General features: G+C 39.1%; 2 protein-coding genes across 7 annotated transcripts in view; one reads left to right on the top strand and one right to left on the bottom strand.

Annotated features, from left to right (window-relative positions):
• The first annotated feature begins 101 nt into the window (after positions 1–101).
• ACAD9 (acyl-CoA dehydrogenase family member 9) lies at positions 102–25,599 on the top strand. 2 transcript variants are annotated; one of them, XM_069769826.1, is made up of 18 exons: positions 105–278; positions 3,248–3,341; positions 5,771–5,872; positions 9,057–9,163; positions 10,560–10,660; positions 12,504–12,582; positions 13,598–13,772; positions 14,394–14,467; positions 15,025–15,100; positions 15,815–15,885; positions 16,253–16,372; positions 17,217–17,345; positions 19,958–20,037; positions 20,591–20,717; positions 22,617–22,694; positions 23,578–23,706; positions 24,753–24,825; positions 25,315–25,599. In XM_069769826.1, the coding sequence occupies exons 1-18, from the start codon at positions 144–146 to the stop codon at positions 25,413–25,415; spliced, it is 1,851 nt and encodes a 616-aa protein (XP_069625927.1). In that variant the 5' UTR covers positions 105–143; the 3' UTR covers positions 25,416–25,599. The 2 variants fall into 2 exon arrangements, with proteins under 2 accessions (XP_069625928.1, XP_069625927.1); XM_069769827.1 differs by lacking the exon at positions 17,217–17,345 and having other exon boundaries at positions 102–278.
• Positions 24,367–27,084, bottom strand: part of CFAP92 (cilia and flagella associated protein 92 (putative)) — a 35,885-nt gene continuing 33,167 nt past the window's right edge. For 2 of the 5 annotated variants that reach the window (XM_069769821.1, XM_069769822.1), the window contains one exon: positions 25,562–26,888. In XM_069769821.1, the coding sequence (XP_069625922.1) occupies positions 26,703–26,888 (186 nt within the window). In that variant the 3' untranslated portion in view covers positions 25,562–26,702. Of the gene's footprint in view, positions 24,590–24,831; positions 25,070–25,561; positions 26,889–27,084 lie in introns of those variants that run through there. The other 3 variants (XM_069769825.1, XM_069769823.1, XR_011322020.1) reach the window with 3 other exon arrangements.

Here is a 27,084-nt window from a genome sequence, read left to right as displayed (position 1 = left end):
GTCCCCTAGTCCCGCCCCCTCCTGGGGCGGGGCGGGGGAGGGCGGCTCGGCCCCGCCCCGCGGGGGCTGACGGGCAGAGGCGCGCGGGCGTCACGCGGTCACGTGCGGCGCCGCCCTCAGCGTGGCGGGAAGCGGCCGCCGCCATGATGAGCGGCCTCCTGCTGCTGCGCGCCCTGCGCGCCGCTCTCCCGGGCGGCGCCGCCGCCGTCCGCCGCCTGCGCACCGGCGCGCCGCGGCCCGCCTTCGCCAAGGAGCTCTTCGTGGGGACGCTGCGGAAGGTGAGGGGCGCGCCCCGCCGCTCCGCCCGGGGACCGGCGGGGAGGGAGAGGGGGGGCGCCTGTCCAGCGCTCCTGCGGCCGGCGGCGCCTCAGGGGCGGGCGCGGGCCGCGGCCGTGGGGGAGGGGTCGGCGGGGCCGTTCCTCCTCCTGCGCCGTCCCACGGAGGAGCGGGCGGCAGCCGGTGCTTCAGCGGGTGCCGGCGCGGGTGGGGAGGCGGCGCGTCCCCCTTCCCTTCCCTGGCCGGCAGCGGAGCGCTGGGCCGAGCCGCGGCCTCGCACCTGCCGCCCGTTGCCGGCGGTAGCGCATCATGGCGTCGCTTGGGTGGGAGAAGACCCTTGGATCACCGAGTCCAACCGTGAACCTCACGCTGCCGCGTCCACCGCTAACCCGTGTCCCTAAGCGCCGCATCTGCGCGTCTGTTCAATACCTCCAGGGACGGTGACGCCACCGCTTCCCCTGGGCAGCCTGTTCCAGCGCTTTGACTACCCTTCGGTGAAGAAATTTTTCCTAATACCCAATGTAAACTTCCCCTGGTGCAACCTGAGGCCGTTTCCTCTTGTCCTATCGCTTGTTACCTGACAGAAGAGGCCAGCACCCACCTCACTACAACCTCCTCCCAGGTAGTTGTAGAGAGCGATCAGGTCTCCCCTCAGCCTCCTTTTCTCCAGACTAAACAGCCCCAGCTCCCTCAGCCGCTCCTCGTAAGACTTGTGCTCCAGGCCCCTCACCAGCTTGGTTGCCATTCTCTGGACACGCTCCAGCACCTCAGTGTCTTTCCTGTAGTGAGGGGCCCAAAACTGAACACAGTATTTGAGGGGCAGCCTCACCAGTGCCCGATCGCTTCCCTGCTCCTGCTGGCCAGACTATCTCCGATACAAGCCAGGATGCCGTTGGCCACCTGGGCACACTGCCGGCTCGTATGCAGCCAGCTGTTGGCCAACACCCCCAGGTCCTTTTCTGCCGGGCAGCTTTCCAGCCACTCTTCCCCAAGCCTGTAGCATTGTGTGGGGTTGTGACCCAAGCACAGGACCTGGCACTGAGCCTTGTTGAACCTCATACAGTTGGCCTTGGCCCATCGATCCAGCCTGTCCAAATCCCTCTGTAGAGCCTTCCTGCCCTCAAGCAGAATGGAGAAAATGAAGCATTGCTGTGCAGTCTGCTGAATGCAATTCTAGTAACAGCTGCTGCTCCTTATTGCAGTCCAGGCCTGTTTACTCTCAGGTATTGGTCTCAGTTGGTCTCTCAGCTGAAGCTGAGTTAAATAAATGGACCTGTTTGCACCTGTGCACACAAAATGCATGGTGTAATTTTAAATGCTCATGAACAACCAGCATCTGAAGGGCTACTTTAAACCACAGTCGCCTGTTCTTGCAAGCCTAGCATATTCCCTACAGAAACACAAGTGTCTGTTTACACTGGGCTCTGGGCCTTGGACAACTGCATTCCACAAAACTTATGTCAGTTCATCTGCTGTTTACTTCAAGGAGCAAGGCTTTATGTATACTTTTGCTTGAAGTTTTTTGTAGGAAGGATCAAAGTTCTTGTTGTGTCTTGAGATGCCACCAGACAAAGAAGTTACAAATTTGAGATACAACACTGTATTAAAACAGTACTTGTTAATTAAAGGATTGGAGTATGCATTTATCAGAGATTACAGGGTTAAATAAATTGAAAAAATGAATAACTTAAATCCACTGAAATGAGTTGAACAATAAAGTCTCCCAGAACAGACCTTGTCAAGTAAAGTGTTGTGACAGCTAGCAGTCAGACTCCATCACATTAAACCCCTGTTCATATATGCCTTTTTTTTTCCTCTCAAATTCAATACAACAGTTTTCTAAAAAAACTGTAGCATTTACTAGATCCTGAATTTTTGGAGCTGACATGTTTCTTCACACTGTCATGAGCAGTTTTGTTTTGGCAGAGGTAGGCTGGAGCACCTCTCTTACGAAGACAGGTTGGGAGAGTTGGGGTTGTTCAGCCTGGAGATGAGAAGGCTCCAGGGAGACCTTGTAGCCTATCTAACCTTCCAGTACCTAAAGGGAGCCTACAAGAAAGCCGAGAGGGACTTTTTACAAGGGCATGTAGTGATAGGACAAAGGGTAATGGCTTTGAACTGAAAGAGGGTAGATGTAGATTAGCTGTAAGGAAGAAGTTCTTGACTGTGAGGGTGGTGAGGCACTGGGACAGGTTGCCCAGAGAGGCTGCGGATCCCTGGAAGGGTTCAAGGCCAGGTTGGATGGGGCTTTGAGCAGCCTGGTCCGGTGGAAGGTGTCCCTGCCCAGGGCGGGGGGGCTGGATCTAGATGATCTTTTAAGGCCCCTTCCAACCCAAACCATTCTATGGTTTTATGACCCTATTTAAAAGGGGAAAGATGATAAAAATCAGAAGCATGCTTCTCATGTAGTCTTTCACTTCTTGTGTTAGTTGCTTGGATTTTTTTTTATTTACTCAAGTCTGTCATGTTATACTGCTTCCAGTTTATGACCAAAATACCAGGCTGTTGATAAGGAGCAGTATGAAACTCACTAACCTTTGTACTTGTGACATTAAACAGGTGGAGTGTGCTGTGTGTTGCCAAGGGACAGTGTTTATGGGCTGAGCTTTGGAAACATAACAGTAAATTGATTCTGATACAAATTAAAATTAACTAACTTTTTTTCAATCCCAGAATGGGATTACATTGACAAAATTCATGGTTGATGAAGGGTTTTTTGCATCCTCATAGTTCTTAAATTCTCTTTATTTCTCCCTAATGTTTCTGTTTTTCAGGTAATACCTTCTGATTTGTTTTTGGTATGTGTTAAAGTTGAGTCCTAAGGCTGTTTCTGAACATCTTCCACAATTCTTAATTTTCACAGTTTATTTTAGAGTCTAGTATTTGAAAGGTATATGTCCTTGAATTTTTATTTCAGTTGCATGATTCGTGCTTTTTAATAATAATTAAAAAAAATTGCCTTTTATTTTAGGAAGAAGTTTTCCCTTATCCAGAAATTAGCAATGAAGAACTAGAGGAGATCAACCAGTTTGTAGGACCTGTAGAAAAATTCTTCAATGAAGAAGGTATAGTTACTAGTTTCTTATTCATGCAAGTGATTTAGTGATTACAAAATGATTTAACTATAGCAGTTGAATAAGATTATTATACTTAAAAAATTTAAGTTATTTTTATGCATTTATTGCTAGTCATATAGTGCTGCTGGTTCTACAGGCATGTTCATTTATGGGTTTTTTTTATATGGAGTATTTGTATGCTGATGAGAAGACATAAATCTTCAAAACAGAAAAAAAAAACCAGAAAAAAACCAGGAAGTAAAAGAATCCTGGGATAGAGGTAGGATTTGAAATTTGTTTTAGCTCAGTTGAATAATGCTATTTACCACTTCATATATTGTGAATTTTTCTGAAACTTTTTAACTGTCCTACTGTACTAAAACTGGTTTTAGCAAAATTCAGCAGACATATTCATAAATGATGACTTATTGAGAAGCTGTGAAAAATCAAAAGCATTTATGTTTTTTCAGCATTAGAGTAGTGATTCTATTTGGGAAAAGTTGTATTAGCTATATGCACTCCAGATAGGTTGCACTGTGTTTCATCTGTTACTGGTGCAATAGATAAGCCAATTCTAGAACAATTGTAGAAAATTGTTTTTACAGATAGCAATTTCTGAGACAGTTAAATCACTATCGTCTCAGATTTCCCGCTGACAAAGATACTAGGTCTAGATTGCCGAACACTGCAGGAGTTTGAAGAAGCCCGTGATTGTCACAGATCACAATTTATGAGATCCAGGTAATTTTAACTAGAAAATTGTAATGTTGCTAACTGACAGTAAATTAAGAATTTATGCAGATTACATTTTTTAATTCTTTGTTCTGTTGGGGAACATCATTTATTGAGTAAAAACCTGATATTTAAGGGAGGAATAAAACTGTCAAATTATAGAGTCTTAACTGAAGGTGGAAATTGCTTGTCTATCTTTGAATTCACAACTATTTCTGTTTAGTTATTCAGAGTAACTCACGGATGTGGTAAAAATAGGTTAGGAGAGCAGCCTTAAACAGTTAGGAACTTGATATGATTGCACTGGGTAAGGAAATTCATCTCGGCAGAGTCGTTGTGAAGCTTCACAATGTCCAGACACCATGGGTACGTCTGTGTGGCCATAGTGGAGGAAGAGGTAAAAAACGACCTTTCTCTCCCTGGAACAGCTGATGGCATATCACAGATATGTATCTGATACTATGTAGCTAAGTGGGGAACAAAAAGTCTTTTTAAAAAATAAAGAAGTTTTCTTTCTGGATAACTTCTCTTAGCAGAGCATCAGAATGTTTAGCTGCCTCCCCCTATTATATTTTGTACAGAAATTACAGTGTCAGATTTAACTGGGGTGGACGTGGGGTTTCTTTAGGAAAGTTCCATTGCTTTTGCAGAGTTAGTTCTTTTTCTGTACTTTTTGGAAAGATGGTTTGTGTTGGTTTTGCTGCAGCTTACAGCCTTCCTGAGCTGCTTAATGCAATTCTTGTTTATTTTCATTGTCACAGTACAGAACAGCTTTTTTAATCCCCCAAGAATTTGAATAACTCATACGAACAAGATTTTTGTAATTAACTCATTTATATGTACTTTTTTTTTTTTTTTATCATGACCTAGCCATAGTTCAGATAGAAGATCCTGGAAGTACTTTGCTTATTCGAGCCATGGCATCTGCTAACATGCACATGCACAACTGTACGCATGGAAATGTTTGAGAAGATTGAATAAAACCTAGATTTTTCCTACTTCCAAGCCTTTTCCTGTATATGTTGTGACTCTACAGCCATAATCAGTATTCTTGGTGGTTCTGTATTTTGACTTTGATGGTGTAATAAGGTAGGCTAATTAAGTGGAGTGGTGTTCTCCAGAAACAGAACTGGGACTTTCCACTGCAGTGTTTGTGTCCGTGTGATGACTTGTCTGTGTGATTGTCATCAAAAGGCTAAAAATAATTGTTTTTCACTTTGCAGGGAGGAGGATGGGTTGGGGTGGCAGGCTGCAGTGAACAGGCCCCAACCAACCCAAAGTATTATTAGTCTTACAGAAGCCAGTTTAGGGTCTGAGACTTTTCCAACCACAAGGGGAGGAGGGCAAAGAGGGACAGTCAGTGAGATCAGACTGAAGCCAGAAAGAGTAAGTCTTGCGAAGTTAGGGATGAGAAGTACGTCTGTACCTGGTGCAACAAGTACTATGGCCTTTCTCAAGATGCTTCAGAAGACTAGAGGAAAATTACGGCAGGGAGGGATGTGATGCTCCAGCAGACCCTTTTTCTGTAAGTTATTTCAGTTCTTCAGGTCTGGGATCTCAGACTGATAGTTAGGTTAGAGATCATACTGCTGCTGTCTCATAGCACGCAGTGACCTTGCCTCTGATTTGAGAACACTGTGGTCTCAGAGATTTTTTTCTGCATGAAGAAACACAGTTTTAACTTATAAAACCTTCTGTATTTGAAGTGGACTCTAAGAAGATTGATCAAGATGCAAAAATCCCGCCTGAAACTTTAAAAGGACTGAAGGACTTAGGTCTCTTTGGCATGCAGATTCCAGAGGAATATGGTGAGTAAATGATCACAAAACAATAACCCAGTAGTCTATATTAAGTAATGCATTTTTAGGTCTTGCAAAATGTGTCTGTACTATTCCATGTGTAGTCATTTGACTTTGATGTCTAAATTAGGAGCTGAAGCTTCCTCCCTAGTTAATAGAGAGGTGCAGGCACCAAGAATGTCTCTTGGCTACGTAGGGAGCTATGCGTACTCTTACCTTGGGCGCCTGAGTTAGATAACTAATTTTAGATGGTGTAAATTCCTCTTGGCATAGCATTTTCCTTTTTGTTCTTTTTTTGGATGCAGTAGAGTAGCTTGGCATTCTACGGGACTTGCAGTTCTTGCTGATGGTTCCTGAACTTGTACTGGGTCCGAACTACAGTGTCTCGTGGAACTGATCTATCAAAGCTGTCACCTGTCATTGGCAGATTGGAATGCGTTTGACCGTATAGAAGTGTAGAAGTATAATGTCTATTTATTGAAAGTATAGCTTTTGTATAAAATCTTTCCTATGTAATACTGAATGAAAAGTTTATGTCTTAAAGGACATTATAGTACCAGTGGAGATGAGAGACATTCGTTCTTCAGTGGATTAACCCTTAAACTTGCAAAGGAATTTTCAAGAAAATATTTATCTTATTCTTATGCATAAAATAAAAATTGGGATCAAAACTAATATTTTACATGAAATTTTTAAAGCAATGAGATCATTGCATTGTCGATTTTCTATTACAAAAGAAGGAGACTTTAAAGGCAACAACTCAGAGGAAGGCAAAACTGTGTTTGACCATCTGCAGAAGATAGTTTCACTTGGGAAGATACCTAATTTTTGAAGAGAATGGTGTGAAACAATATTTTTTTTTCAGTGATTACAGTAATACTATATAAAGCTGGAGACATACCTCAGTATTTATTTGGCATTAAAGTAATACCCTATTTTTCATGGCATTTTTTGTTACGCCTTTTTCATTTATTGTATTAGGCAACATAACTAGTGTTGCTGTACTGCACTGATTTCAGTTCATTAAATAAAGCGTTTATATACAAATTCATTGAAGTATATTGGACAGCTTGCATGTGCTGTAACATGATGTGATCTCTGTTGATTCATTAATTGTTAATTCATGCTTTTGAAATGCATTAGAAACGGTATTAAATGTTTTTCATGGGTATTCAGAACTAGGCAGGGTGATGTGAGAGTACGATAGAAAAGAGGTTTGCAAGTTCTTTCAAGTTTTTCTCTTCAGGATAGTGTCTTGGGAGGAGAAAGATCTGGACAGAGCACCTTAACCCAGATGGGGAGAGAGAGGTATTTACGAGTTAAGAAATATATTGGAAGAAAACAGGAGGATGGCGTCCATTGAAAGGAGGTGTTGGAAGCAGAGAACAAAGGACAGAACTCAGACCATTAGGAAGCATCCTGACGTTGGAAGTGTAGCTTACCATTGATTAACTAGAAATAAGTATCCCACTCTGTTAATTTTTTTAAAGAGACTCAAAGGCAATGTATTTGACTTCAAAATCATACTTTAATAAAATGTTATTGTTGTTTTGATCTTGTATTGTTTTGAAGCTTGTGAAATAATATTCTCTCAGCTTCCAGTTTCTAAAAGGTTGCAGTCCATTCAGCATACTTGTAGAAAATCATAGTCCTGTTGTTTTGTAAACATGTACGCTGGATAAAAACTAGAAGACAGAAAGCAATTGCCTTGCTATAAGCAAGCTATTTCTTTCTGCACCATAAATAATATGCTTCTAACGAGGTTATTTCCCATTTTCTGTAATTTAAACCTGCTGTATTTTTGTTGGTAGTGCTTGTCGTATTTTAAAACCCTTCAGTCACACGTATTCAGTGCTTTGTGCATTGCATGGTATTTTTCATAATGGTTTGTAATAGAGGCATATTTGCCAGAAGCATTAAAATGCAGAACATTAATGGGAAAAATGAAGTTCATGTAAATCGTGGAATAATGGCTCTCTTTAACATGGGCATCACTGGAATTACTGTGCACGTCATCAGTAGTCTCCAAGTTGAATCCTGAAGCCAGCACTACTTAGAAAGGGGAAAAGAAGTAAGAGTGTACAGATAGGAGAGTGCGAGTTTCAATTCATGTAAGCATGCTCTGAAGGAGAAGGGTGTAAGAGGCAGTGATGTGAATTAATGGTATGGGGGAGACTTGTTCTTGCATTTTTTTGTTATCTATAAAATAGTAGGACTATTGAGATGTCTGCTGAAATAAGGTATTCATCGTCCTGACTTATATCACTGTCCCAAATAGAAAATTATAGCCTGGACAAAAGTTTATCTTGATTAGATAAAGTTGTTTATCCAGCAGTAATATATAAAATACTCTTAAATTATGGGGAGCAGGACTTCTAGTCCTGACGACATAAAATTCTTGAATATTAGACTCATACAGATGCAGCTTTGATTTAGCCTACTTCTTTTCAAGCTCCTTAGAAATAGTCTCTGCATTTGCAGCGACAGATCACAAAATTCCTCCAAAAAAGGATCTGCTGATGTCAAGTTTGTTCCTTGATATATTCACATTTTTTGATTAAAGACATTTTTGAAGTGTTGTATTTTATCCTTCTTTAGTACCAGTTTGGAAGTCTGCTTGGGAACTATTTTCTCTGGGTCATTTTCTGCCCCGCTTGCAGTGAAGCTCAGGACAGCCTGGCTGGCTGCGTATGGGTACCAGCCCAGCCCTGCTCCCTCTGCTGCTTGGTCTGCAGCTGCTGAGCTGTAAAGCTGTAGATGGGTTAATGGTCCGGCTTTGTAACTAGCGAGGAAATGTCACCAAAAAAATTCATTTTATCCTGTAAGCACAGAAGTTGGGACTAGAGCGGTTTTTATACTGAATCTTTTACTATTTTCACACTGGATTCCCATGGATTATGCTGTATTTGCTGTATGTGCTTGAACACGAACACATCTGCTTTTTGAATAGAACTAAATCCAGCACAACTCATGCTTATTACAAAAGTTACTGTTTTCACAGTGCATTCTTCTGGCACAACTGCAGCAATGTGCTACTTGTTTGTGGACATACTATGTCCAGTCTGTACTAAGACACTTTCCAGTTAACTGTTAAATTCTTGATGTTTCTGTATTTGATAGGGATTTTTGCGGGGGAAAGGGCAAGTTAAATTGTAAGGTATCTACTTAGAATAAAACGTAGTATTTGTTCCAGGTGGTCTTGGTCTATCAAATACCATGTATGCACGTTTGGGAGAAATCACTTCTTTAGATGGATCTATCGCAGTTACTCTGGCAGCTCATCAAGCTATTGGGCTTAAGGTAATGCTCTTTTATGTCGAGTAGTTTTACACAACTTGCGTAGAAAAGGTGAGGTGAAGTTTGTTTAAATGTGGAGTGTGGGTGTAACAAATAAGAATTACCAGTGAATCATAAATCGGGTGAAACATTCTGACATCAGGTTGATTGTTAGTGTTCCCAGCACCCTCTGCCAGTGGCTCATGCAGCATGAAGACTGAATATGAAATACACAAGAAAATTATCAGTCCAGGAAACATTGAGATAATAATTCTTAGAAAAATTACCTTAAATGTTCCCAAGTTTTTTAAACTGAGCAAACTTGATAAAAGTAGCTACAGTAAATACTGAAATAAATACAATATCAGTGGCTAAAATTATGGGGAGGTGGGACAGCCATGCAGAGAATTCAGAAGGGTGGAACTTTTTCTACCTGAATGAGGCTGCATATTGGGGGAGCTTAGAGAAGAAAACTTATCCAAGACCAGTGTGCTATATTGAGCATGTGAATTTTAAACTCGTTTTCTGTATAATACAGCCTTAGGTATCTACCTTTTAGTGGGGGATGGATGCTAGTAGTCTGAAACTTGAAACAGCAGTAAGTTCATTAAAACAAGAAAAAATTCTTCATGGAATTGAGCAGCCAGTGCTAATTAAAAATATGTATTTATTCCTCACGTTTCTTAAAATTCGCCATCTGTAGAACAGGGCTAGTGAGCTGAGCTGATTTGTAAAGCAGTCTAACGAGAAGTGTAGTGTAAGACACAAGTACTGTTACTCTCCTGCTGTGGCCAGTTTGGGTCAGTTGGGGTTAATCCTAATTTTATTGAGTAACTCTATCTTAACTATTTAACCACTGATTTTTTAGCTTTATCTCGTATTTTTGTATTTTGTTTGTCCTTCATAAGAAAGCTGCTGTACAAAAAATAAATACAACAGAGAGAATGAAAACAAGTGCACTCTCACAAAAAGCTGTTGAATGCCTATGTAATGAAATAATTTGGAACCTAAGTAAATCGTGTTCTGTTCTCTGATTAGGAGCTTTGAAAATTGCTGCTTTTGAGGTTATAAAATAAAATTATAGTGATAGTAATGAAAGTATAACAACTGATAGAGGAAGGCTATCTCAGTGCCTTTCAGAGCAACGGTTAAGTCTTCACTTACAGTGTAAATACAGTGAAACCTACCCTAGAAGGCAGTCTTAACAGGCTGTTTCCTATGGGCCTTTGAACAACTGTGTGATGATAACTTTGACATATTTTAACATCTGATAAATAATCATGTTAGTTGTTTATTAAACTGTGTCTTGTTATGACATAAAATTTGCAAATTAAGCTTCCTGAACTTGGTAGAGCTTATCAGCTTCACTTCTTTTTACACAGGTTGATGCTGAAAAGTTTTCTATTAATTCTTTGTTTAGGGAATCCTCATTGCTGGCACTGATGAACAGAAAGCAAAGTACCTGCCTAGACTGGCATCTGGGGAGCACATTGCAGCTTTTTGTCTCACTGAGCCTGGAAGGTACTGGTTTTGTAATCATAAAAGCTTCAGAAAACACCAAAATTATTTTTTTATTATTTTTATCTTCATTACAGTGATTGTTTGGTTAATATATTAAATCTTTATTATTTGGTGCCTATGGCTTCAGCATATAGGTCAATTTTTTTTTTTTTTTTTTAAAAGGTACACTTAAATCATGTAATTCATGTTTCCCCAATGTGCTGCTTATGGCAGTTTGCATGAAATCACTAACTGTTGTTGTTGCCATCCCAGGAATTAATCCACTTAATTTCTGGCATTACTGAACATGATGAATTGAAAGGATACTTTGTGCCATGTTAGAAATAATGTGCTGTGACTGTTCTAGGATACTTTCAGTCCTTTTTCAAAATTTATAAAACCTGTATTGAAGGAGCTATCAAAAATAATAGGAGGAAATTTTGGTCTTTCCTTAGAGTTTAGAAAAGGCATTGTAGCAGCAACTTCATTTCAAAGATAAAAGTTATATTTATTACATTTGTTTGTTGACTATTGCTAATGTTGCAAATTCTGTTAATGCAGAAGAGATACAGTTTTCTTAAAAACATACAGGCAGATGGTTTACTACATGATTGTGAAGGAAAGTGATTGAAGGACTGAGATCAGTTGAATGTTTGAAAGTTGAATCTTGCTTGTCCATACAAAACTATAGTTTGAAACTGTCTTTTCTGAATTCTTGTCTGCTAGAGTGACTTGCAATGAGCATTTGGTTTACTTGCCAATTTTCATGTTGCTGTGCCTCCCAACCATCAGTGATGGTTTCTATTCAAGAGTCCTAAGCTGGGGTTTGACCCTCTAAAAGCTACCCCACTTGCAGGTAAAATTTAAACTAGTGCAGATATTTTAACAAAGTGATCCATGGAAGGGACTTGGAGGTAGCACACAGGAAAAAATACAAGGGCTAACTGTGTTCTGAAATTCTTCTAACACCTTTATTTAGCCCGGTATTGTTTAAAAAGATTGCTAGTCTTAGTAACTTAACTTCAGTCTTCTTAGAGACCTTAGTTCTAGTGCACAGAAGCAATCATTTTTAGAACTGAATTTTAGAAATCTAATCCTATTAAAATACCAGCTGAGATCTGGCTGTTACAAGAATTTAGCTGTCTTCAGCTGAAAGCCCAAAGTGAGCTGTTGTGGCATTTTAATTTGTGGAAAAGGAAACTTCTTTCCAGGGGGAGATTATGTGCTGCTTGTTACATTATGTAATTAGGTGGTGATTCAAGAGAGGGTATGAATTTTTAATCACAGAACCTAAACTTTTGATTGCTTTGTTGTAATTGACCTGCTGATTTTGCTCCTGTAGAAAGTATTTGATGCGTCCCAGTGCTCATTGAAAGAGACTGTCACATGTTTTTCATTTCTGTTGGGCCTTTTTTCACTTAGGATATAAAAGCCGGGTGTGACTTTTTGAGGAACAACTTAGACATTTTAAACTTGATTGTTTGTTTTAGGATGACAGTTTCATTGTATGTTCACATAGCTCAACGTGTAGCTCAAAAAAGTTTCTTGGGCGGCATTCTGAATGTTCTGGTCAGGTCATAAGATTGATAACATACATGGTAATCACCAGAAATGTCCCCTGAGGTAACTTAAGTAGATTTCTCTAGCGCTGTTTAATCTAGTAAGTTTCTGTGTTAGTGAAAAACTAAAATTTATATACTACTATTTAATACAACTGTAAGCATTCCTTTTTAAAGGATGGGAAGAGGGAGAAGATGCATTTAAATTTTGTATTTTTATTTGTATTTTTATTTTATATTTAAATTTATTTTGTATTTAAAGCATGTTTATTTCTTTAAACATTAATAACTTGTCTGGCTTTCAGTGGAAGTGATGCTGCGTCCATACAGACAAGAGCAACCCTCAGTGAAGATGGGAAATACTTCTTATTAAATGGCTCCAAGGTATCCACTCACAGACTGGAAATATGACAGGGTTTTGTTACAAGTTTATAGAAAGCATCTTTGTCTTTTGCAGCATTGCAATCCGTCGGTTTTGCTAAGTAAAAGGTTAGCTTGGCAGCTGCATCACAATTTTGAGGTTTCCAAGCGAGTCATGTCAGAAAGACAACCCATGTTGGTTTAGGGCCAAAGGGAATAGAAAAGCACACTGTTCAGGGAATAACCTTCACTAAAGTCTTGGTAAGAAAGATAGGAAGAGCCACTCTTAGGTTCCGTCTCTGTATCGCCAGCTCGTGGTGTTCAGCTTCAGGGAGGGTTAGTCAGTTAGCCCCCTCTGTGACAGCATAGGCAAAAGGAAACCTCGAACCATGTTTTCCTCTCTCTTCATTCTTCATGCCAGATTTTTGTAGGTATTTCGAGTCAAGAAAACTTGACACTGAATTGGAAACAGGGCTGCTTGGAACATTTCCGCTAAAAGAAACAATGGTAAAATACAATCTTGAAGAACTGTAGAGATGCACTAGATTCAACAGGATTTGGTACATTGCAGACTTGATCTGTAGTTGTTGATGTATTTGTCTGTGATGTGAAGAGAGAGACCCGTCCTGTGGGAGAGGCCTCTGATTGTGGCCTGATTCAGAGAATTTCTCATCAGACTTGAAATTATTTTGGGCAAAGTGGTTCTACAGTCTGTATTACCCCTGTATCCCTCACGTGCCATAAGTAGCAGGATATACAAGCTTTTGTGAAAATGCACCATGGATTTTAATTTAATTCAAATCTATATTACAACCTGTTTTTATAGTTGCTCTAAACTGACTATTCTGTGGTCCACTTTCCTTGGAAATGTGTTCACAAGAGGCAGAACTAGTAGCAGAACACTCATTAGAATTTAAGGGAAACAGCAGCAATCTTTCACCACTCAGTGCTTTGCTAGTCTGTTACGAAACACTTAAGAACAGTGCTCACAAAACCAGGACAAATGTATTTCTTACACATCTTTCCTCTCTCAAAACAGGTTTGGATATCAAACGGTGGCCTTGCTAATATTTTCACAGTATTTGCTAGGACAGAGGTTGTTGATAAAGATGGACAACTAAAAGACAAAATTACTGCTTTCATCGTAGAGCGGGATTTTGGTGGAGTCACACATGGGAAACCTGAGGATAAGTTAGGCATTCGAGGATCCAATAGTAAGAATCACTTAAAATTGTTAACAGAAATTGTTTTAATATTTTAATGTTTTAATTTGTTTAGATCATCTGAATTCAGAGCCAAATCAGTATCTGTTCGATAGAACAGTGTAAGTTTATTTCTTTACCTAGCTTTTTGTATGAGTCCTTCCTAATGCAGGGTCTGAAATAAGAAATCCATATTGTATAATTCTTTTCTGCACATGTCAAGCTTCCCTAGCTATGCAGTGAAGGAAATTGCTCAGAAGATTCAGTAACCAAGTAGCTTTAATCTCAAAGTAAGTTTTCATAGGCTCTTAAGCTTACTGTTGATTATAGTTTTTCACCACCTATCATTTGGACTTGACTGCTGTATCAGTTCCTTAAAATAGAGACAAAACTATAGTTCTCTGTTTACACAATGTACATTAATTATATTTTGAATATTTTACATCAGTAATTGAGGTCAACTACAGTCTTTTCCCAAATTCTAACTTCTTTTGCAAAGCATATGTAATTTTGTCATAAACAGTGCATTAGGGAAACTTCCTTTCTTGTTACAAAAAAAAGTAACTTATATTCCTGAATGTCTTTTAAATATTTCTACATAATAATTCAACAGCTATTAACTCTGTGTTTCAGCCTGTGAAGTACATTTTGAAAACACAAAAGTGCCTATAGAGAATGTAATTGGAGAAGTAGGAGGGGGATTTAAGGTAAGCAGTGAATAACAACTACTGATGATTTTTTAAAGCCTGAAGGAGGTCTTTTTTGTTTTGGGTATCTGAAGCAGAAAAGTACCCATTGCAGGTCAGCTGCAGAGAAGATTTTTATATTTGGCTGTTGTGTACCCATATTAAACAGTATTCTGTTTTTCTTCTTTATCTGATAAACTTGAGCAGTGCTGTCTTGTTTGAATGTTATTTGTCTGGTTGCAGATAAATATGTTTTTATCTACATTTTACCTTAATGTAATTTGAATAGAGGATTACTTCCAGGTCACTGGATCATCAGTATCTGAAAACTAATTCAAATATTAAATTGGATGTAGTAGGTCACCTTAAAAGCCTAGTTTTGAAACATTATTGCTGGGATGCTGAATGTTGCGCCGACCAATATGAGGGCAGGTGTCACAGGACAGGGAGTGTATTCCAGGGACGAATGAAATCCAGGAAAGCACTAAAACATGAAGCAAAGGAGCAGTAACCGTTGTGGCCTATGGAGAAGTTTGGTGGCAACAACATTGCCTAAAAACTGTTCATTTTCTTCACAGGTTGCCATGAATATCCTAAACAGTGGAAGATTTAGCATGGGCAGTGCATCTGCTGGAATGATTAAAAAATTGATAGGTGGGTGACTTAGGTGTTCTGGATTGCTGGGTGCCATGCAAAAAACTAATCTGCATAAGTTGTATAGTGCAGTTAATTCAGTATAGTAACACCGGTCTTGATCATAACAACATCGCTATATTGTCAGTCACAACATGCTTTGACTTCTTTAAAACACTAAAATATTTCTATTTTAAATTTTTATTAAAAGCCCGTTCGCAGTGTTCTAACACTGAAGTTTTTTCAGTTCATATAGTGGAAAGTTATTGCCTGTGTTGCATTTTTCCAAAGTAAAATGTTCTTACTAAGAGAACAGCCTCTATACTATTGCTTTAAAAGGTATGATCTCCTGTAAAACCTCCCACTCGAACAACTGGGTCAAAGCTTATACACAGTAATAAGTAATAAAATTGGTTTCTACCAACAGTTATGCAAAATAGTAACAGAAATCTCACTAAAGTAATCAACTAGCACTAAAACGTGCCTTCTCTAAGAGTACGGGTTCACACCTGAGATTCTTGTTTAAAAGCCTTTGGCACACTGTCCCAGAATTGATCAACACTGTCACTGTGAGGGTGTTTTTCACAAACTACTGCTTGTGAAGCAGCGAGGGGTTTACTGTGCGTAGGTTGAAGTGTCACAATCAGTCAACAGAAGGACACTGCCAGGAGGAATGGTCTGTCACAGTTACAGTTCTGCTGTTTTGAGATGGATTTTTTTTTTTTTTTTTTAAAGAAATGACAGCAGAGTATGCTTGTACCAGGAAACAATTCAATAAGAAACTGAGCGAATTTGGATTAATTCAGGTAATAAAAAAAGAAAAACCTAAATCTCTGTACTTTGTATTGGCTGAGTGCAAGGATGTAGATTATGGTGGTGTTCTTTTGGCTGTACTGGTTTAAAGAAATTGCTGGAGGTATTAAATTTGTGTGAACTTAGCACAGACTTTTGTAGACTGATCTTTTAGATGTCTAGAATGATAAATATAATGAAGATCGATTTTTTTATTTTATTTTATTTTTCACTATTGTTTTGCATTAGTACTTTTTATTATTTAGTATTTGAGAATATGTTAAATATATGAAAACTGCAGTAATGCTCTTAAGTTTCAGGCCTGTCTGTGGGGTTTTACATCTGAATTACTGTATGATTCCTCGTATTACTATTTGACAGGAGAAGTTTTGTTTTATGGCTGTGAAAGCATATGTAATGGAGAGTATGGCTTACCTCACTGCAGGAATGATGGACAGGCCAGGGTTTCCCGACTGCTCTGTGGAGGCAGCCATGGTCAAGGTAATAAATTTTATTGAAAGACTTGCCTACAGCTTTAAGCTACTACAGACTAACACCTCTTCTGTTTTTCACTCTGCATTCCAGACTGCCGAGAGGCTCAGGTATTACACTTAGGCATACAATACAAAAAACTCAGCTAGGTGAAGAAAACAGATACTACTGTTTTCTCTATATCCCACGTACTATTGATTACCTCAGATGCAGGCTTTTGTCACTGTACAAAATAAAAACTGCATACAACAGGTTTGGAATATCGTGGTCCTCTCAAACTCTGTTTTTACGTGGCCTCACACGGTAGCAAGCGTAAAAAAATACTCGGCTGTATTTGCAGCTGCAGGCCTGGCTAAGGTGCTTCTGTCCTGGCTTTAACTCACAACTGGTTGCAAAATACACATTAAGAGTCAGGCCCTCTCTACGGGAGTGTCACTGTTGAAGGTGTTCGTGCTGCTGCCTGGCAGGCACCCTTGCGGAGAACGCAGATTTTCAGCCCCTGTTGATGGTTCCTTACGGTGCGGTCAGTTTGAAAGAACTCACGTTCTGGTGAATCAGGACAGACGTGAAGGGCTCCAACCAACCAGCGACAGCTCTTCTTCTGGTTTGTGGCTGTCACTCTCCCAGGAATATTTCCTCATAGAGACATTTTTGTGGACTGCCACGAAACTATGTAAGTTTGACCAAAGTATACACCCTGAGCCATTAAGGATACTATTTCAGGCAAGCTTTTAATGGGACTATTGTAACAGCAGTACGAAATTCTACAGCAATGTCACGCAGATACAATAACAGAGCCGTGTATTCTGTATTTACTGTGTAGCATGATGATTAAAATACTGTTCAATGGCAGGTGTTCAGTTCTGAAGGTGCATGGGCTTGCGTAAGTGAAGCACTGCAAATTCTTGGAGGCCTTGGCTATATGAAAGATTACCCCTATGAACGCTATCTCAGAGATACCAGGATACTTCTGATTTTTGAGGCAAGTATCAGTATACTGTTTTTACTGTAAACTGAAATTCACACTCTCATGTTCTGTAAACCTGGGCATTCAGTTGAACAGGCCTTCATTCGTTTAGTTGCAAAGTCTGTAATAGTTAGTCTGAAGAACTAAACTTGTTTTCTTTGAGATACGGATAGTACTTTCCTATAATAAAATACAGCTTTTATAGACTAACCACAAAGTGTGAGTTACAGTAGGAACTGGCACCAGCTTTGCCTCTGAAAAGAACAAACTGGATATATAGTGGTATGTATGGTAGTACGTATACATGGTAGTATGGATACAGTTACATATATATACTGGTAGTATACATACAGTTTCTCAAATATTTAGAAACTTTCCGGATGTTTGTAACAAAATATGCAGCTGTTTTAAATACACTGGCATGATTAAAAACAGTCCTGTTCATGGCTTGGGTTGCTTGTTGTTTTGAACAGACTAAAGGATTCTAAATTAGCATTAAAAGCCTAAACTGTTTTAGTTGACAAAAGTAACTCATCAGTTTATGTTCAGTCAATAGTCGTAATTGCATATGCTGACTCCTGATGAGATCGGAGTACAATGTCTGCCTAAGCAAGAGCCTTACAAGAATGACGTTGGCCATCTTGCTTTGTATCAAGCGTATTTTGAAACCTTTTTGCTGCTTTTATTCTCATGTATCTGTGCTAATATAAGTGACAGGATTTGGTAAAAGGTACGGGCAAAAATTTTAATTTTAAAACAGATTTCCCTAATAGGATTTTCTTTTTGTGGCTGAGCTGTTCTGTTGGTCCCTGGACTTGTGTTCACCTTTCCCCTTGTGTGCTTCTCACAAGTGAAGTAGGGAAACTCACAAAATAAGTTTAATTAACTTACTGGTGTGTACTTATTTTTAAAAAAATTTGGCTGTGAAATTTATTCTGTTTCCAAGCTGGATTATCAGTGACCATTCATCTGTACATCTGAGTCAGACTTCCAGACTTGATTTTTCTTGATGGGGCATTTAGAAATGATCATTTACCTCCTGGTGTCAGGACAGCAAAGATCTCAACTGCAAAATTAATGCAAGCAAGAATTTTCCAACTGCAGCTCAGTCCATAGCAGTCACCCAGCTGCTCTTGCAAACACACTTATCTCGTGTTCTTATCTCGTGGAAGTAGGAAGAGTCAATTCCAATACTGATTAAAGAGCAAAACCAGCCAACCTATAAGGTCGTCCTCCTACGTCCTGGGGGGGTTGATGTTTATGAATCTGACAGACAGACTGAACAGTAAAATCAAAACCAGACGAAGGGAGTCCTTTCTGGACTGGTCGAAGCAGAGAACCCCTCTCGCATTGGGCAGGAAGTCTTGTTTAAAAAACTGAAACACCACAGCATTGGAATTCCTGTAATTCAGCTAATTTTTCTCCCTGATCCCAACAGTTACATAAAGTTACTCTTCTGCTAAAACAAGAAGGTTTTGCTTACCTTGTTGTTTATCTTTGCCTGTTGATGAGGGACGTGCCAGCAGATCAGATAAATGCACTTTGCTGCAGCCAAGGACAGAACACTTGTCCAGGATCTGTTTCTGTTGGCCAACAACAACAGGAGGTAGCCTGTGCTGTGTACGTGCCCCCCTAAACTTCTGCTTAGTCTTAATAACAGACGAATACTTCTTCTTTGAGCTGCAGCCTCTTGTCACTTGGCCTGTCACTGGGTCATTACAGTTTTGACACTGATCTAATACTCAGGGTGCTTTTCATCTGTGACCAGCCTTCTGTGTTTTGATCTTTATCCTTCAGCCATCTATATTAAAACAACCAATCATATAATGGATTCCCAAACATCAAATTGTACAGTATCATCTTAGTTTCTTCGTCTGCATTTGCTTTCCAAACGGGCATATTGAGCGGTTTTACAACTATTTAAATGTTCCTTTACTGGAACAACGCAGAACTTAATTTTTTCTCAAAATGCATTCAGTCTGGTTTCTTTCTCGTTGTGATATATATGTATGTTTAATAATGAGAGGCTCAACTGCTTCACAGCTAAGTGAAATCAGAATGTATAATTGAGATAAAGCAAAAGATAGCAAACATTTATGGATGGATGAAGAGTAATCTTTTAATACTAGAACAATAGAAGGTGAAGACTGGCAAAACAGACCTGCGTGGAAAACATTCATTAATATTGTAAACTTTATAGTTAACTAAAGAACCTGTCTTCAAAATTATACTTTAAAAAAAGTTAATTAATAGACTGTTTAGTCTTTGGTGCTTGCTTCCAGTATCCCTGACCCCCTGCAGCCATATGTCCTCTACCTCCCCAGCTTTTGTTACCGCTTCAGGCAGACTCACCTGGGGGTGCAGTTTCTGGCATAAGTGTGTCTGTCTTACAAGTGATGATCATCTTTTGTCTTACATAGAGCTCTCAAAAGAATTTTATCTATCTTACGCATCCAAATGCATTTTAGAACGTTTCAAGGAAAAGCACAGCACAAGATATTTAGACATTAAAAGCGGGTTGGGGGGGGGAAGTATGCAAAATATTAGCACAGCGTATCTAGATTTTTTAAATACTAAAACCACTTTGGACTCAATACTGACTTCACTTTATATTATGTTTTTTACAGGGAACAAATGAAATTCTGCGAATGTATATTGCTTTGACGGGTATGCAATATGCAGGCAAAATCTTAACTGACAAAATTAAGTATGTTCTTATTTATTGCTGATAGTTTTTAATAAACAGAATGTGTTAACTGTTTAATTATAGATAAGAGGGAAAACTAGGAAAAAACACAGTATTTTTCAATGCATTCTCTGTCTAAAAGGTAGTTCAATGTTATAGGGGTCTTTTTCTTTTTAGATGGATGTTTTATAGATTGTATTTTATAATTCCAGCTGCTGTAAAATTGTTTCTTAGAAGACCAGTAATTAAAATTTTATAACTTAAGATTTTATAACAAAGTTTTATTGGTAAAACAGCTGTATTGTACATACTCAGTACATATACTGGTCTCTGGAATTTATTGTGAGTATTTTTGAGAAGAACTGAATATGAACGATGCTGTATACTTTTAAGGCCATGTAATTGTTCTCCAGACTTCATAGTAAAATGGGTCAAAAGACTTGATGATTCATAGACAAACTGCAGGTGTTTTGGTAAAGCATTTAGAATTCCAACTGGTTATCTGAACCTCCTGAAACTTCCCTTGCAAACCAGGAAATGGTCTTTAACAGCTGTTGTTTACCCAACTTTTTAGACAAATCAAGAAAGGAAATGTGGGAGTGGCACTGGGAGAGTTTCTAAGCAAATTACAGGACATCATGGGCAGAAAAGTGGATTATGGGCTAGTTGGTGACCGTGGAGTGGTGCATCCCAGCCTCCAGGTAAGGGGAGGGGGCACACAGTGCTCTCTGGTCAGACCCAGACACTGGTCTCTCATATTTGATTCCTTCACTGCTTGTCATAACTTGATATCCTCTTTATGCGAAACTAAACGTGTGCCTAGGAACAGTGCGATTTACAAATTTAAGCAGATGTTTATACCATTTCAGGGGTGAGGACTGAGTTACAGGTATTATATGGGTACATATCAAGGTAAAATGAAGACTGCTCTAAGTCTGTATTTATACCAAATCCAGGTTTACATCTATTTTAGTAATTTATATAAATTGAGCCTTCACAGTATTAAAGTCTTTGTTACAAAACACAGTATTTTTTTTCCTGTTTAATAGTAACACAGTTTTAGGTAAGAATTTCTGTGAACTATATATACATCCTTGCTTAACCACTTAGTAAATAATTTTTATGACCAAAGATGAATGTTGTTAATAGAAAAAAGATAAGGTATGTTTTTCCTGTGATGTTTTGTTAGTGATTTGAAAAACAGTAACAAAATTATTTTTACTGTTCTGTCAGTATACCTGTCCTCCAGGTCAGATATGTACATCAGGCACACAGGTAAGAGGTTTTGCCGGGACGTGCCAGTACTGTTCCGTTCCCACAAGGGACCTGGACAATATGGCACAATATGGATCCTTTGGGTCCACAGGCTGTGTGCTGCAGTGCTGCCTGAGTACGTGGGAGGATTGTTTTGACTACAGCAGTTCTGACCTAGTTCAGACCCACTTACTTGCATTCATGTTACAAGAATCAGCATAATGAATGAGTTGCGTTTATGAATTAAAAGCCACGTATGATGCTGGAAATTCTTCTTCCTACTTAACACCAGCATTTAAGACTATCAGGGAATTCACACAGTAGTACCAGATAATCTTGCTTACCAGGGTTTTCTTAACATGCAGCACTTAGAATAAGAATTAGGTTGGCTGTCCAGAACTAAACGTTGCATAAGAATTTTTCAAACTATTATTTGCATGAGCACAAAGACTATACTGAAAAGTTACCAAAAGTAAAATTTAGAAAATGTTAATGCATATTTTATAGAGAAAGAATAGTGCCTATCTGGCTTTCAGCAGCAAACTGGATGAATGTTAAAAAAAGCCCAGTGCTTGCCAAGAGAAAAATCTAGTGTTGTAGCTGGGCTTCAGGATACCAGGGCAGCATCTAAACAGTGATTTCCCCCCCCACCCCCCCTCACAAAAGAATCAACATCTTATAATCCCATTCCTTTCAGGTAAATAGGGAAACTCTCTCCTTTTTAGCTGGGAAGACAAAGATGTAAAATGGTGAAAGAGCATCTTAAAAGGGAATTCTGGTCAGTGACTAGAAGTTGATAATAAATGCTGCATTTAGCAGAAAATTGAACTGCCTTTTTTTTTTTTTTAGAGAGGGAAAGTTCATTCTTGTGGTGCGGCACGCACCTTGGGGCCTGCATTGTTATTTTTCTTCAGTAGCATTGCGTGTTCATTGTTCAGCTTAGTGTGTACATTGTTCCTTCATTTTGATCACTCACAGTTGATTCCAGACCACATAACAGTGTTCTGCTACACTTCAGTCTTGGCTAATTAAAACAGGGAAACTAGTTTTGTGCTGTAGTTGAGAATTCTAATTTGTGTCTTGGCTACTAAACCCACCAAAACACTGGCCTCCTGCAGCCAGACCACCGAGGCCCAGGACGGTGGGGGCAGAGCAGCAGCTTTCTCATGCGGAAGGTGGTGTCACCCAAGTCACGACCTTGGTTTATTTATATACGTCCCCTAGGTGCTTCCCTGTAAATACACCAGTTGTTTAGCTCCGCGTCCTGCTTTAAGGGGGCATGGGCATGCTTGTTTTTTCTCTTAGAAGACTACTTAAATTGTTGGATTTTCTGTTTTATTTCGTAGGAAAGTGGCAAGAAACTTGAAGAAAACATTTATTATTTTGGAGCTACAGTGAGAGGCCTGCTAAGTAGGTTTGGCAAGGTAACTTGTTTTTTCTCTTATCTGTCTTCATTATTGAATAGTTTATCCTCAACCAAATTGGCCTCGCCTAGACTCTGGCATGGAAATGGCAAGAGCCAGGACTTGTTTACAAAAGATGTTTCCATTGAATGTAAGAAAATACACTGAAATTCTACACTCGATGTAATGGACAGCTTATGTCAAAACCAAAAAAACCAAACCAACCAATCTCAGTAAATTAGTTGGTTTCTTCTACCTCCATAAGCACAAATCCTGCCTGCTCCAGTGACTATTTTAAGTACTTTGCTGTGAGCAGTCACTGGAACCCATCTTTCCCTGTTCCTGAATGAAAAGCTATACCAGCAGTTTTTTGAATTTACGCCATTCATCCATATTGTACAGCAAACAAATCTCTAATTACGCCATGCAAAGTGGTGCAGTTAAAATAGGAGAGACTGAATTTAGAATACCCTGGACTTTCAATTTTGTGACAGTTAACCTGATGTGTTCTAAGAATGCTTATCCGACTAGGCCCCACCCCATTCCACTTAATACATTTTTTGAACAGGCTGAATATATTTGGTACATTAATTTCAGTGATTTTGGCATTTACCAAAGTGGTTTCAAGACACAGCACTTTTACTGTTGGCTGCAGCCAGAAAGACTGTTAAAAGGTGGAATATAGTTAATCCAAAACTTGGTAGTTTAAAGGTAGTTAATCCAAAACAGTTAAGAAGTGGCATAGTTTAATACAAAACTTCCTGACTCACAGTAGAAATTCTGTGTAACAACTTACCTGTCTATGCTAGATAAGTATGAACATAAATACAAAGTATGAAAAAAAAGCTTGGTTAAAATTTTAACTTGACGAACTACAAGCTAACAGTCGTTTTTACTCTTCTAGACAATAGTGGAAGAGCAGTTGGTTCTGAAGAGAGTGGCAGATATAGTTATTAATTTATACGCAATGACAGCAGCTATTTCCAGAGCTAGCCGGTCTATCAGTATCGGTCTAAGAAACCATGACCATGAAGTAAGTGCACTTTAATATCAGTCATACCTGTTTAATGTCACTTAACAGTCAGTATTTATTACCATTCTGCCTCACGAAGTGTTTTGTAATAAAGCAGCGCTATCCAGCCTCAGACTTTCCCTTGCAATGTTACAGCCTATCTGTGTTTTACAAGGCTCTAACGAGCTGTGTCTGCCTCGACAAGCCAACTTTCCCCTCAACTCTGAAATTTGCACAAGCATGATGCTGTCCTAAAAAAGTGCTCTGAAGGAGCAGGCATTGCATGCTAATGTCACAGACTTTGCAAAACCTCAATGACAAATAGCTTTCATTACACTTAAAAGTACGTGCTCTACGTTTGTTAAGAATTTACATCTACCACAGCAAACTCTCCTGTAAAACCAACAGTGCACCAGAACATTTCTAAACTGACCGGTGCAAGAGTGCAGTAACCACACCACTTCCCTCTCTGGTGCTCTGAACATACAGGGTGCACGCTATCAAAGTGTTTAAAATATTTAACACATACATACACATTTACCAATTAATTACAAATTTGCATGTTCTCTTAAACCTGCTAATACCATGCAGTTCTTCCCAAATTCTTTCCATAATCATTAATAAATAGTAACATATAATAACAACAATACTTTAAAATTTATTGACAGTAAAGTGAGCATTTGACATGCAGGTGGTTGTGTAGTAGCTCATTTAAAGTATCACAGTAACAGTTATGCTGCAGGACAACTAAATTTGCTACAATTAAGTGTTAGACAAATCCAAACTGATTAACCTTTGTCTTCATATTTTGTGTATGTAAGGCCCTTCTGGGTTTAGTACCAAAAATGTCTTCTAGTCAATTTTGAGCGAAGGAAGGGGTCATCCCAACTTTGACACTCAGTAGCTGTGGGGGAAAAGTAAGAACTAAGTTTGCAACATACATTACTAGCTTACAGCACTCCCTTATCAAGACACAACACTAGACTTGTAGAAGTGTAAATGACTACATTTTTTTTGTTTATGAAATTCATTTACTAGTTTTTAACTGACTTTTACTATTTTCTCAGGTGCTTCTTACAAATATCTTCTGCACGGAAGCATATTTCAAGAATAATTATGCCATGACTCAGTTAGAAAAATGTAAGTTCTATAAAATAAAAGAATTTTTATACTCTTATGGCCTTCAAAGACTCCAAACAAAAAGTAGGTGTTTTTGATGTGACCAGCGGAATAGTTTTGCTCTGCCTTGAATTAGGATGAGGAACAGAACTGGTACCAGTTGAATATAAAGAGTCTCTTCATTTAATAGACAAAACAAACTGCAGTGATACTTTTTTTCCCCCGCTGAGGGGAAGAACATTAAATCTGTCAGTAGCAAATATTCCTGTAAAGAAAATATTAGATAACACTTAGGTATTGGACCTATTTGGTTGAGTACTGACCAATTAGGCATTTGGTCTGTGAAACTCAGTCTGCACTAATCACTCTTTTTTAGGAGATGATGTTAAATTATTTCCTGGCACTGAAGTGTAGCTACTGCATTTGTATTCTAAAGTCCTTTTTGAAAGAAATTTAGAAAAGCTATTTACATTATTTCAGTTAGTTAACTTTCCTTCTGTTTCTCCATAGATGCAGATGAAAATCTGGATGACTCTATTAAAAAAGCTGCAAAGCAGGTACTGGAAAAGAGAGCGTACACCTGTTCTCATCCACTCGACCGGACATTCTAATTACTTTTCTGACAGCAAATACTGATGAATGTAAATCACGGACTAATTTTCTGCAGTTCAAGTATTTAAAAATAACTGTTTCATGAGTTTACCAAATGTAATTAGCTGTAACTGTGTAAAATAAAACCTCTAAACACAACTTCATATGAAGAGGATAAATAAATAAATTTTATTTAAATCTCAAGTTATCTTATTAGATATATATGTGTCTGTTTCCCTTGGAGCTAAATAAAGACAGCTGAGGTTTGGACAGTGAGCTGTGTTTTCCCAGGGAAAGGATTGGGTGGTTTTGTAAGTGTTTTTAAGCTTAAATCAACTACTCACCTTTAGAGAAGCACTGAAAGACTTGCAGAATCAGAACAGTTCAGTTTGGAAGGGACCTCTGGGGGTCATCACATCCACTGGACTGTGGACAGCAGCACCAGCTGGGTGGTGGGTTCACTGTCTCTGAGCTCCCATTTAAATGTTTTTCCTTGTATTTAATCAGAACTCCCCCATGTTCTGTTCCTGACCATGGTCTTAAGGGCCTTACGCTGGCCCCTTTGCTTTATTTTGTTTTTAAAGAACAATAGGTGTGGGTTTTTATTTAAATACAAGATGACATTTCTGCAAGAAATGAATAATTAAATGAAGCAGAGCAGTATCTTGCATGATTTGATGACATGACAGCAAAATAAGGCCAGAACTCATCTCATCTCCCACAATAAAGAACAAAATACCAATTAAACCACTTTTAACATTGTTCCATATGTAATTGAGACAGTAACTACAAGCTTCCTGTTAATGCAAAATTTGCCAGCTGATATAGTTTAATTTAGAAAGTTCAAATAACATGAAACTTCTTCAAATATCTAGTAGTTAAACTGGAAAGGTAAAAATTGCTCTTCAAGAGCTTAGATTTATGCTTCTTAGATGAGAAATGCTGCAGCCTACGTTCCCCAGTGTAAGGCTGGGCATACGGCTGAAGGGTCAGCGTTTCTGACAGCTCTGTGGAAAGTTCAACCTGTGAACATGTAACGCAGGTAATGATGCACAGGGACACCCAGGGCAAACCTCATTCCTTAATTCTGGACTTGAAAAGGAGACCTCCCAAGAATGCCAAGTTGTCCTATATATAATTAATTAGTTTGTTGCTTTGGAATACACCCTAATAATTTAATTTATTGACCTAGTAATTTATTGTTATAATGTCTGTGTACCGCGGCTCTTTGACACGCACCATATAAAATAATGTGGGCCAACTTCTGCTATTTCTAGCAATGAGGTGGTCTTACTTGAATGTGCGCCTCAGAGTTTTTCAAACTTCTTATACTCCCTGTTGTGCCGGGGGGTAACAGTCTTGCTGCACTTCAAGCTGTGCTGGTCATCGGGGCCTGGTACAAAGCCACTGGTGACACCCTTCCTCCCTCCTGGGAGGGCATCTGACCCCGTGTCACAGGACGGGTTGTCCAACGCTGACAGGGCTGGGAGAGGCTGGGACAAGAAAACAGCATATGTTCAGGTGCTCGGCCAGCTAGGCTTTAAAAAAAAGAAAAGAGGTGCAGGCAGCCATTCCTCACAGGACAGTTTGGGTGCCTTTGCACCCCAATGTGAGTCAATTTTTAAATGCAGATTCCCCAAAACATGGACAGGAGAGGAAAGCTGTTGTGCCCTCATATACTATTACATA

This window comes from Haliaeetus albicilla, chromosome 24, assembly GCF_947461875.1.
Source record: "Haliaeetus albicilla chromosome 24, bHalAlb1.1, whole genome shotgun sequence".
Taxonomy (NCBI): domain Eukaryota; kingdom Metazoa; phylum Chordata; class Aves; order Accipitriformes; family Accipitridae; genus Haliaeetus; species Haliaeetus albicilla.
Note: the sequence above shows the minus strand (reverse complement) of the source record. Positions and strands in the feature narration are given on the sequence as shown.

What these genes read in the sequence shown, in the direction of transcription:
- ACAD9 (XM_069769826.1), top strand. Translation starts at nt 144, where the DNA reads ATGATGAGCGGCCTCCTGCTGCTGCGCGCCCTGCGCGCCGCTCTCCCG. An exon ending in GCGAATTTGGATTAATTCAG is followed by an intron (nt 15,886 to 16,252) that starts GTAATAAAAAAA and finishes ACTATTTGACAG; the next exon opens with GAGAAGTTTTGTTTTATGGC. An exon ending in TAAGAAACCATGACCATGAA is followed by an intron (nt 23,707 to 24,752) that starts GTAAGTGCACTT and finishes CTATTTTCTCAG; the next exon opens with GTGCTTCTTACAAATATCTT.